The sequence below is a fragment of the Mustela erminea genome, chromosome 13 (assembly GCF_009829155.1).
Source record: "Mustela erminea isolate mMusErm1 chromosome 13, mMusErm1.Pri, whole genome shotgun sequence".
NCBI classification, from domain to species: domain Eukaryota; kingdom Metazoa; phylum Chordata; class Mammalia; order Carnivora; family Mustelidae; genus Mustela; species Mustela erminea.
Window position 1 is genome coordinate 84,839,462 of NC_045626.1, and position 12,298 is coordinate 84,851,759.

At 36.7% G+C, this 12,298-nt stretch overlaps 1 protein-coding gene across 10 annotated transcripts in view; it reads right to left on the reverse strand.

Moving 5' to 3' along the window:
• Positions 1-12,298, reverse strand: part of IFT81 (intraflagellar transport 81) — a 225,667-nt gene that overhangs the window by 73,836 nt on the left and 139,533 nt on the right. Inside the window, exon 12 of one of the 10 annotated variants that reach the window (XM_032309055.1) lies at positions 11,419-11,619. The exons of the other annotated variants lie outside the window; for them this stretch is intronic. Coding sequence (XP_032164946.1) covers positions 11,599-11,619 — 21 coding nt within the window. The 3' untranslated portion in view covers positions 11,419-11,598. Of the gene's footprint in view, positions 1-11,418; positions 11,620-12,298 lie in introns of those variants that run through there. 10 annotated transcript variants of the gene reach the window in all.

The window sequence follows — 12,298 nt, forward strand, 5'->3', positions numbered from 1 at the left end:
ACCCCCAGAATTTTTTTAAAGAGTAGAAATAATACAAGAAAAATTTTCCAGAACTGAAGGATATAAAATAAGATTCTAAACTGAAAGGACCAATAGAATTCCCAGCTCAATGAAAGATGAAAAGATTATTTAAGCCCATAACCTTAAAAATTTAGAAAATCAGAGGTATGAACTATGAGAGACTGTGGATTCTGAGAAACAAACAGGGTTTTGGAGGGGTTGGGTGAGCCTGGTGGTGGGTATTAAGGAGGGCATGTATTGCATGGAGGACTGGGTGTGGTGCATAAACAATGAATATTAGAACACTGGAAAATTAAATTAAATTGAAAGAAACAAAACAAAAGGGGGCTTTACTGTCAGGGGCAGAAGGGAAGGAAAGGAGGGGCCAGCAGTCAGGGCCAGGCAACTGGGCCACGGTCACAAGAGGTTTGGGTTTTATTTCATATTTCTCATTCAAAACGAACCAACTACTTGCCAAAAAAATTGCATGTCTTTCCTATTTTGTATCTGTGTATATGAGAAAGAATAAAGAACAGTGAGAAAGAATTAAAAAAAAAAAAAGAAAAAGAAAATCAGAGGTAAAGAGAGAATCCCAGAAGTTTTAAGAAGAGGTAAAATAACAATAATAACAACAAAAGGTTGCATTGAAGGACTAGAAATTAAAACAGCCTCAGACAGGGACGCCTGGGTGGCTCAGTGGGTTAAGCCGCTGCCTTCGGCTCAGGTCATGATCCCAGCATCCTGGGATCGAGTCCCACATCGGGCTCCTTGCTTGGCAGGGAGCCTGCTTCTCCCTCTGCCTCTGTCTGCCATTCTGTCTGCCTGTGCTCGCTCTCTCTCCCTCTCTCTCTGACAAATAAATAAAAAAAAATTAAAAAAAAAATCTGTTTAAAAAAAAAAAAAAACAGCCTCAGACAGCAACACTGAATACTTGAAGACTATAGAACAATGTCTTCAAAATTCTCAGGGAAAAAGATTTTCAACCAGAATTTATCACTCGGTCAAACTACCAATCATGTATGAAATGGAGAAAAGACAAGATGGAATTAAGACAGTTTTACCCAAGCAAGATTCTCAAAAATGTACCTTCCAAATCTCTCTTTTTCAGGTACATTCTCTATTACAACCAGGAAATAAACTAAGAAAGAGAAGACTTGGGAGATGTGGAAATCAATGGATCTAAAACAGGAAAATGGTTAAAAGAAATTTCCAGGATGATGAAATATGAAGCCCTAGGTTACAGTTTACAGCAAGCCTACAGTTCACAATAAGTCTAGATATAAATCTTCTGACAGGAACAGAAGAATGAGAGGGACTTCAAAGACTACACCTAAGGCTTATAAAATATAATTAATAGATTACTGTGTTTGAACATATGCCATGTTAAGATAAATTGTACAGTTCTGTCAGAAGGTCTGGAGCTTAGATGGTGATACATACATGAAAAAACTAACCAAACAAAAACAAAACAATGCGGTCAGTATTAATTTTTTTTAAAAGATTTTATTTATTTATTTGACAGATAGAGATCACAAGTAGGCAAAGAGAGAGAGAGAGGAGGAGGCAGGCTTCCCACCAAGAAGATAGCCCGACGTGGGGCTCGATCCCAGGACCCTGGGATCATGACCTGAGCCGAAGGCAGAGGCTTTAACCCACTGAGCCACCCAGGTGCCCCAGTAATAATTTTTTTAAAAGTGTACGAGAAAGGATATGTAATTATAGTATACTATGTGGCTCAGCTGTAAACTATATTTCTACAATTATCATAATGAATATAAAAAGTAATGATTTAACCAAAAATTGAAGTTACATTGGGAAGCTCTAACAAATGGAAGGATGGGTATGGAGGCAGACAGGTAATGGAAAGTGTAGGGCTAAATCCTCATTTCCTGTGGTAGTATATCCAAAAAAAAAAAAAAAATTAAGTTTCAGTGCAAACATGTTATTTAGAAATGCAGAAGTAAATACTACAAGAAACAAACAAAGGCATTAAGAGTGATTGCCTCAAGGAAGCATGACTTGGGAATGTGAAAGGGGATCATTATTTTCATTATAAGCTTTGTAGTACTGTTTTACTTTTCAAACTACATATTTGTATCAATCTAAAAAAAGTGTAATTAAATTAAAAATACAACCAACTTCAAAGAGAGCCCATCACCAAGAAAAACCTAACAACTGACAGATTTTATTTTGAATAGACTTTGAGTATTAAAAATTAAATTTACTCATAATTTCATGTTATAACAATTTATATGAGCAAAAAGTCACAAATAATTTCATTTAGAACTTAATCATTAACATTTTAGGAGTAGTACAACAAGGTCACAGAAGCAGTTCAGAGAGGTGTTAAGATCATGGAGTCAGAAAAATGTAATTTCAAATCCTGGCTCCACCACTTAAGGAGACCTTAGGCAATTACTGTTTTGTCTTTATATAACCAATTCAACTGAAATTTTAAAAAAAGGAGGTAACAATACTTATCTTAGAGTGATATGAAAATATATGTAAGGCAATTAACACAATGCCTAGTGTAGCATTCAATAAAAAGGAGCTATCATTATAATTAATTATGCCACAATGGTTTAATAAAATAAAGCAAATTCTTGACCTAAACATCTACTTATTAAGAACCATAATTGCCACCCTATAGTAGCCAATTTTTTTTTAAGATTTTATTTATTCATTTGACAGAGAGAGATCACAAGTAGGCAGAGAGGCAGGCAGAGAGAGAGAGGAGGAAGCAGGCTCCCTGCTGAGCAGAGAGCCCGATGCGGGGGCTCGATCCCAGGACCCTGAGATCATGACCTGAGCCGAAGGCAGAGGCTTAACCCACTGAGCCACCCAGGTGCCCCTATAGTAGTCAATTCTTCAAGATAATTTATTACAACGTAAAGAGCTTTTAGAACCTCTGAAGATCAAACCATATAATGTTACCATTAAAAAATGAATGATTATTTGTCTAAAATAAAACTGGTAGTTTTGAAATAAAATCTATAAAATATACTAAAATTCTATAAAAATCGAATAATGAATAGTGATTAATAATGTCTGTCATTCTGTCTGAATATAGTGAAGGGAGTACCTAGAAAATAAGAGATGATTACTGTTTCTTCTAAATAGTAAAGAAAGCAATGTCGAGTAATTAGACTAAGCAGAAAAGTAAAAATCTAGGTGTGATGGATGCTCCTGAGAACTAAAATAGAATAATTACTACTGCAAGCAATTACAAATCGATATACTCTCAGTACAACTAAAATTTTATATATATATAAATATATGTAAATATAACATATATAAATATATGTAAATATAACACATATACAAATATATGTAAATATAACATATATTTATATACGAACACATATAAATATATGTAAACATAACATATATTTATATATGCATATATATATGCATGTCAAGACTGGGAGAGAATTAAGAAATAAAAATAGCTGTTGTATAGGGCAGATAAAGAGTTATGAGTGAATTTTGGGGGACTTATTTTTTAAATACTTAATTTTAAAAATAAATTTTAAAATTAATTTTTAAATTTATTATTACTTTTAAATAAACATATAATGTATTTTTATCCCCAGGGGTACAGGTCTGTGAATCACCAGGTTTACACACTTCACAGCACTCACCATAGCACATACCCTCCCCAATGTTCATATCCCTAAAAATAATTTTTAAAGGAACTCTGGCTTAGGCAATAAACAACAAATTCTTGGAACATCAAGGAAAAGCTTTCTATAGTGCACTCTAGCAGGTTAATAAAGCAAATTTGTCATTACAGTGAACTACAAAGCTTGCCACTGTGCAGCAAGGTCCATTATAGCAACTATTACTAATCATTTGGACCAATATACATTTGTAACCTAAATCTGACATTTATGAAAGAAGAGTCATCACTTTAAATGCTGAGAGCAATAAGATTAAAGCTTTATAGAACTAGCTTCTAGCTTCAGGGCTAATTTTACAGATTTCTTTGTAATCAAAATGGAATTTGCCAGATGTTCTTTCTCTTTTTATCCATTTAATATCTTTTAGAACCTTTACTAGTAATGATCTAAATCTGGGCTAGCTTTTTAAATGGACAAGCAGCTTATTTCCTTAAGTATGTAACCATTTACAAATGCTTTTCAAGCTTATCTGGAACTCAAAAGCATTATTAGATTCCAGGCATCATTCTGGATATTTATGCGGAAATAAGCATCTCTTTGCTCCTGCTGCAAATTTTCCACCTCAGTATCTGGCATGAAAACTCTTTCCACAGTAACTAGCTGTGAGGACCTTACAAAACAACCATAAAATAAATACTTTATATTGTCAAGAACTACAAAAATCTGTTCTTTTGAAAAAGCACTATTTCCATTTTACAGGGAAGGAAACTCATAGAGAAATCAGTACAACCTACCAAATTTCAGCAAGTTGGAAAAACTGCACTAGAGTGAGAATTTATGTCCTCAAATCCTGTTAGTCCAATATGCATGCTATTTTCCATTTCTTAATTAAATCACATTTTTGTCAGTTACTTCATCAAATGATTTTTTAAGCATGGAAAACTACAGAAAAAGGCCCAAGAGAGTCAGGTGTCACATAAGATAACACCAACTGTCCAAGAGTAGCATGAATATGTCCAATGACCACGATTTTTTTCACCCATTTGTCAGTGTCTTCTATTCTGTCTGAATTTAGACTTGTAGAAAACCCAAAGAGGCTGTCTTTTCATGTTATGCTCCAATAAATCATTTGGAGTCCCTGAAGTCTGGCCTAAGATACTTGTTCTAAGGCAAAAAAAAAAAAAAAAAAAAAAAAAAGTTTCAAAGCAACCTTTGTTTTCTGTTAAAATGATAGTCTTTTCAAATGACCCATCATAATAGCGCCAACATAGACATGCATACAAATACTACTCTAATATTTTGCAAGCTGTATTAGGTTTTTAACTTTAAGTCAGAAAATTTGAGGGCACCTGGGTGGCCCAGTTGGTTAAGCATCTGACTCTTGATTTTGGCTCAGGTCCTGATCTCAGGGTCCAAAGATCAAGCCCCCTACTGGGCTCTACACTCGGTGAACCTGCTTGAGATTCTCTCCTTCCTCTGCCTCTGCCCCTCCCCTCTGTGCTCACCTGCACTCTCTCAAGTATGTAGATCTTTTTAAAAAATTTAAAATTAAATTAGAAAATTTTACCAATCCAAGCGTAAGCAATATAATTACCTATAAATGGTACTAGGTAGTTAATTCCTAATTCTTTTGCAAAAGTCTATAATAAGCAATATGATATATGCTGGTAGAAATGTCTTAAATGAAACTTGTGGCATAGGCACATCCATCTGTGAAACACAGTTAATCATACCATCCAAGGTCTCTGTGCTTCTATTATAAATCAAATTACCACCGCAAAGCTGTTACTATATTAGAGATAATGGATTTTTCAACTGCTGTCCAAGCATTTAACTGTCAAAAACGTTTTGCTATGAAAAGTTTTTAAATTTGGGGTTGCAACTGTGACATTACCTAGACTGCATGCATAATACACTGCTTCTATGACAGTGAATTGAGCCAAATTTATTTGATTCTGTTTTGTTCCATCTCTTGGGAAATTTTAGGGGCCTCGGGTCCTGCTATGAACTCTAAAGAGTGTAATATGATTTGAGAGGTTCTAAAAATATCACAGGTTTGCCTGGGCTCACTGAGAAGGGTGGATGATTCAATTACAAGTGTCAAAATTTGATTCCTAATTTTTCGGGATCTGACAGCTGCAACAAACCTTGCCAGGATTCCCTTATCTTCACTGTGCTTCTCTTTGAAGTATTTAAAGAAGATTTCATAATCTTTGCAATTTAGTTCTAGGATTTCTATCGGTAGCTGTAGAATGAACTGGTGGGATCTTTCTAAAGCTTCTTACAAACACTATTTGACCAAGCACATTTTCAAAGCAGTCGTAACTGCAAAACAGGGGAGCCTCTTATAATGGTTAGGGAACTAAACATAGTGGACTCTATACTCATACACCACCAACCAGGAGTGACCTTTCAATGCATGAAGTGCCAAGAGAACCTTAACCAGAGGTTCATGTGTTGCTATAAAAAAGTTCAGACCCTGGGGCGCCTGGGTGGCTCAGTCAGTTGAGTGACTGCCTCTTGGTTTCGGATCAGGTCGTGGTCTCATGGGTGATGGGATCGAGCCCCGCATAAGGCTCCACGCTTGGGAGGGAGTCTACTTGAAATTTTCTCCCTCTGTCCCTCCCCCAGACACTCTAAAATATATAAATAAATCTTTAAAAAAAAAAAAAAAGCTCAGAACCAAAAGGCATGTATTTATTTGAACGACAACTCTAGGAAGGGTACTAGCACTGCATCATTAGGGCTGATTTTTTTGTTTGCCTTTTCAAATAATTAAAGCAGAGATTCAGAGATATCACGATGACTAAGATGGGAAAGATCAGCAGCTATGTGGGACTACTGCAAGAGAGAAAGACTCTCTTCTTTGCTCTTCCATTAAGAGAGAGAGTCATCACACTCAAATTGCCTCCTACGAAATAGCAAAATTTGTACTTACCAAAGTATTAACGGAGGCTAACAGATTAAATGGCAAATTTAGGTCTGTGGTCAGGTATCTAAAAACAACTTATCTGAGATAACTGGGTGGCTCAGTCAGTTAAGTATCTGCCTTCGGCTCAGGTCATGATCCCAGAGTCCTGGGATCAAATCCCGAATTGTGCTCCTTGCTCAGTGGGAAGCCTGCTTCTCCCTCTGCCTGCCACACATACTCTTCTCTCTCTCTCTCCCTCTTCCTAATAAATAAATAAAATCTTTTGGGCACCTGAGTGGCTCAGTGGGTAAAAGCCTCTGCCTTCGGCTCGGGTCATGATCCCAGGGCCCTGGGATCGAGCCCCAAGTCGGGCTCTCTGCTCAGCAGGGAGCCTGCTTCCTCCTCTCTCTCTGCCTGCCTCTCTGCCTACTTGTGATCTCTGTCTGTCAAATAAATAAATAAAATCCTTAAAAATAAATAAATAAATAAATAAATAAATAAAATCTTTTAAAATAAATAAATAAATAAATAAAATCTTTTAAAAATTACTGGGTGATGGACACTGGGGAGGGTATGTGCTATGGTTAGTGCTGTGAATTATAATAATACATTATTCAGAGGTACAGACCTGTACCTCTGAAACAAATAATACATTATATGTTAAGAAAAACATTTTATGGTTTGTCTCCCTCCCAATCTCATCTTGTTTCATTTATTCTTCTCCTACCCACTTAAGCCCCCATGTTGCATCACCACTTCCTCATATCAGGGAGATCATATGATAGTTGTCTCTCTCTGCGAATACTGTTATGCTGGAAATAAAAAATAAAATAAAATAAAATATAAAAAAAAAAAAGAAAAACATTTTAAAATAACAAATAAAAATAACTTTATAGAATGAAAAATACAACTACAGTTAAGACAACGAGTTAATATAAATAATTTTTCCTATCAACTGAAGCCTACAAAGAAGTGCCAAGACATTTTTAATATTATCACTTTCCTGATGAAAACATACATATACCTAGATTACATTATATACTTTCAGATTTCCACACATTTACTAAGTGCCTGTTACATGCCGGCTATTAAGTAAATGATGGTGAACAAGAGATAAGCCCCTGCCACCGTGGAGCTTACTGCTTTCTTAGGGGAAGCAGAAACTGAACAAGTGATCTTAAGGGTGTTAAATGTTAAAACACACAGGAACAGAGTGCTATGGGAGTACATTTCAGGGTCATGGGGTGAGCTGGGGAAACAATAACAGGGCATCATTCTGGAAGACATGCTCCTTAGTTAAGTTCATCACATTATCTTAAAAAAAAAATCATACTGAGGGGCGCCTGGGTGGCTCAGTGGGTTAAGCTTCTGCCTTCGGCTCAGGTCATGATCCTAGGGTCCTGGGATCGAGCCCCACATAGGGCTCTCTGCTCAGTGGGAAGCCTACTTCCCCCCCGCTCACTCTCTACTTGTGATCTCTGTCTGTCAAATAAATAAATAAAAATCTTTAAAAAAATCATACTGACTATAGCAACCTTTTAACAACTCAGAGTCAAATGTATAACCATTAATTATTATAGTTTGCTATAATTCTGTTTTTCTGTCTCTCCTCACACTGAAACCTCCATAAAGTTAGATAATTCTATGCAAACATTTCAAAAGCACTCCAAATTATGGAAAACTAAGGTCACTTATTTTAATACTTAAAATCCTGTCCAAATAATTCAAGTTATTATAACTTAGAATAACAGCAATAATTTGTATTTTGAAAGTCCTAAGAGAAAACCACATGAGGATTCTAACTTAGGAGGGAAATTTTGGGGTTATATGGTAATTCTGGGTTTGACTTTCGAAGAATTGTCATTCTGCTTTCCACAGCAGTTACACCACTTTATAGGCAAGGAACCTGGGTACAGAGCAGTTGGGTACTACGTTGAGGCTGAAGAGCTGACAGGTGGCCAAGCAGAGCTCTCCACACAGGTGTTCTGGCTCCAGAGCTGATTCTTTTAACCTCTATAGAATTCTCTTAACCTCCTCATTTACTGACATGGAAAAATCTCCAAGGCATTTTATTAAAAACAAGTTGTACAATACACCCAGTACAAAACTATTTATATTTTTAAAAACCCACAAAAGAGTATTATCCAGGTTTATCTTTAGAGAAAAGACTGAAAGGATACACAAAACTGGAAGCAGTAGTTTCTCTCTGGTAAAGGGACTGAAGGACTTGGCAGGTAGTCAAGGAAGACTTTTACTTTATCTGTGTTGTTTGATTTTCATACTATAAGAATGTATTCAAGTATTACTTGTATAAACAGATTTTTTAAGATTAAAAAAGTTACAAAACATTGATCCAGTCCAATCTTTTTTTCTACTAAATGCACACTTCTAAAATGTCCCTCATCCAGCTTCTGTCATAATATATATTTTTAAAGACTTTATCTATTTATTTGACAGAGATCACAAGTAGGCAGAAAGGCAGGCAGGTGTGTGTGGGGGGTGGGGACCCAGGCTCCCTGCTGAGCAGAGAGCCCGACGTGGGACTCGATCCCAGGACCCTGGGATCATGACCTGAGTGGAAGGCAGAGGCCCAACCCACTGAGCCACCCAGGCACCCCTGTCATAATATTTTTAATAAGTTTTTTAAAAATCTATTTATTTGACAGACAGAGATCACAAGTAGGCAGAGAGGCAAGGGGGTTGGAGGACCCTGGGATCATGACCTGAGCCGAAGACAGAGGCCTTAACCCACTGAGCCACCCAGGTGCCCCCGTCATAATATTTTAAACAGGGGAGCACTCTTTTTTACCAGCAGCAGCCTGCTTCACCACTGAAGAAAGCTTAAGTTGTAGAACTTTTTCCTTATAGTCAATCAAATATTTTTCTCACCACTAGTCCTAATTCTGCCTCTGTCAAACAAACAAGAAGCATACTAATCCATCTGTGTCAGGGATCCCCAAGACCATCCCTAGGTTCAGTAATTTGCTAAGAGGACTCACAGAACTCAGCATGTAGTCATACTCTTGGCAATGCTTTATTACAGTGAAAACATACAAGCAAAACCAGCAAAGGGAAAAGGCACAGGGGTTGAAATCCAGAGGAAACCAGGGGCAAGCTTCCACGAGTCTTCTCCCTTAATTCCTCCAGCAATGAGTTATAACGCTATGTGTGAAATGCTGCCAACCAGGTAAATTCATTAGAGACTCAGCACCCAGACATTTGGTTGGTCACGGAGGCATACTCTCTGCCCAGCCCTTACCAAAAGTCCAAGGTCTGGGAAGCAAAGCAGGTGTTCAACATAAACCACATTCTTTGTATACACAGTTAAGACAGAGTGAGCAATTCTTTTCAGGGAATGGTGGGAATCTTTCTAAATTCCAAGTTCCTAGATGCTAGCCAAGGGCCAACTTTGCAAACAAGATTTTCTAAGAATAGCAGTTTTAGGTCTGAACCTTAATAAACTCTTTTTTATGCACACAATCCTCTCCATAAACCCTTTGAAATTTAAATGCAATTCTATTATGCCTTTTTTTGTTCTCAGTCAATTCTTTCTATGAAAATTGCCAGATTTTTCATGCATTTTGGTCACCTTCAACGGGACTCTGCCTTGACTATGTCCTTCTTAAAACATAAAAATGTAAAATAGTATTCCAGGCATAATTTCACCATAAATAGGATATTACATTTTTATTAGTGGAATATAATAATTTGTTTTCTAATGCTGCATTACTCATGGGTGGTGTGTTGAGGTGACAGGCAAAACTCAAATTCTACAACATTGTGTTCATTATCCTGTTAATGGCATTTTGTTTGTTTCAGCACAATGCTCCTGCCTCCCAAGATGACTTTGAACCCTAATTCTATCAACTCTCTCAGGCTGACTATTCCTTCTAGCCTCCTGGCATGTGAAAATTAAGGGTTCTGGAGAGAGACCACCTCAATTCAAATCATGATACTACTATTTACTAGCCATGTGATCTTGGGTAAGTTAGCCAAATCCTCTGTGTGCCTCAATTCCCATATCTGTAAAATCTAGGAATGATGATCATAACTATCTCTTAGAGTTGTTCAATGAAATAAACGATAACATATATAATAAGCCTAGGATGTTGTCTGGCACATTGTAACTGCCTAATAACCATTAACAATTAATCTTAAAATTATTGATAAGAATAATAAATAGGTTGGTATCAAGGACAAAGCTCCATGGCAATTTTGGGTAACTTCTCTCACATACGAGAGCATTCAAAATTCTTTGAGAATATCATTCAAAATTCTTTTGAGAATATCGATTCAGCTAGATTTGTACTTGGATTTTTAATTAATTAATTAATTAATTAATTTGACAGAGAGAGAGAGAACAAGCCGGGGGAGCAGCAGAGGGAGAGGGAGAGGGAGAAGCAGGCTTCCCCCTGAGCAGGAAGCCCAATGTGGGGCTCAATCCTGGGCTCGATTCCAAAACCCTGGGATCATGACCTGAGCCAAAGGCTCAGTCACTTAACTGACTAAGCCACCCAGGCATCCCTATACTTATTACATACTAAAATCCAATATAAAAAACCTCAAGATATAAAAGACATTCATTATCATCAATTTTTAGTTATGTTAAGAGCCTAGAGTCTCTAAATTTAACCTTCTTATCACCTACCAAATACTGTGTGAAGAGAAAGAAATCAAGATAGACTAGACTGGTAAGAAAACCTTTACCACTGAGAAGATAATTTCAACAGTTCTAGAAATTCCTACCCATGTCAGAAGTCTGGCACAATAAGAGATAAACACATTCCCGTCCTACTGCTGTAATTAAGCAAGGCAATACAATGAAAATGAAATGTTCAAATGATAACCAAAGTATAATGAAAAAGAAGAGCATTTTTAGACACTTCATCTTTTATTAATAAGAAACATCCAGGGAATAATAATGAAAAAGTCTAGGGAGGAACAAATGCCTGTAGCACTTGTCATCTGCAAACAGAAGAGCTAAAATTCTCAGACGAAATGTAACATCTGGAATATTAACTTTAATGGTAGTAGGAAGCATCAAAATGCATACTTCAATACCCAACTTTAAAAACTGCTAGCTGACCTCTAAAAAGAAAACAACAAAGGAATATAAATTACTATATGTATAGCATTTGTCACATTTATCCTTATTAACATAGTAACATTCCTAAATTTTTCCAAGAAAAAATTAATCAAATAACCACATATGGGTAATCAAGGAATGAAGGTTTACATCCAAACAAATGACTGTCATACAGCTTCTAGCAAGCTAACAGTTAGTGACTGTCAGACCTGAGTTCAAATCCTTACTCGGCAACTCAATAACTGTGTGACGTTAGGCAAGTTACCTAAATTTCTCTAAGCCTATTTCCCCAATCACGATATGGAGATAATTTTTTCCTCACAGGTGTTTTTGAGAGGCTGAATTAGGATATATTGCATATGCATTTTATTGTGGTTAAACACACATAGTATGAAATTTACCCTTTCAACCATTTTTAAGTGTACAGTTCTATGGCATTAAATGTATTCACATCATTGCGCAACCATCATCAAGGATATGTTTTTAAATTTTTTTTTTTTAAGATTTTATTTATTTATCAGAGAGAGAGGTGGGGAGAGAGTAAGCACAGGCAGACGGAGTGGCAGGCAGAGGCAGAGGGAGAAGAAGGCTCCCCGCTGAGCAAGGAGCCCGACGTGGGACTCGATCCCAGGACGCCGGGATCACGACCCGAGCCGAAGGCAGCTGCCTAACCAACTGAGC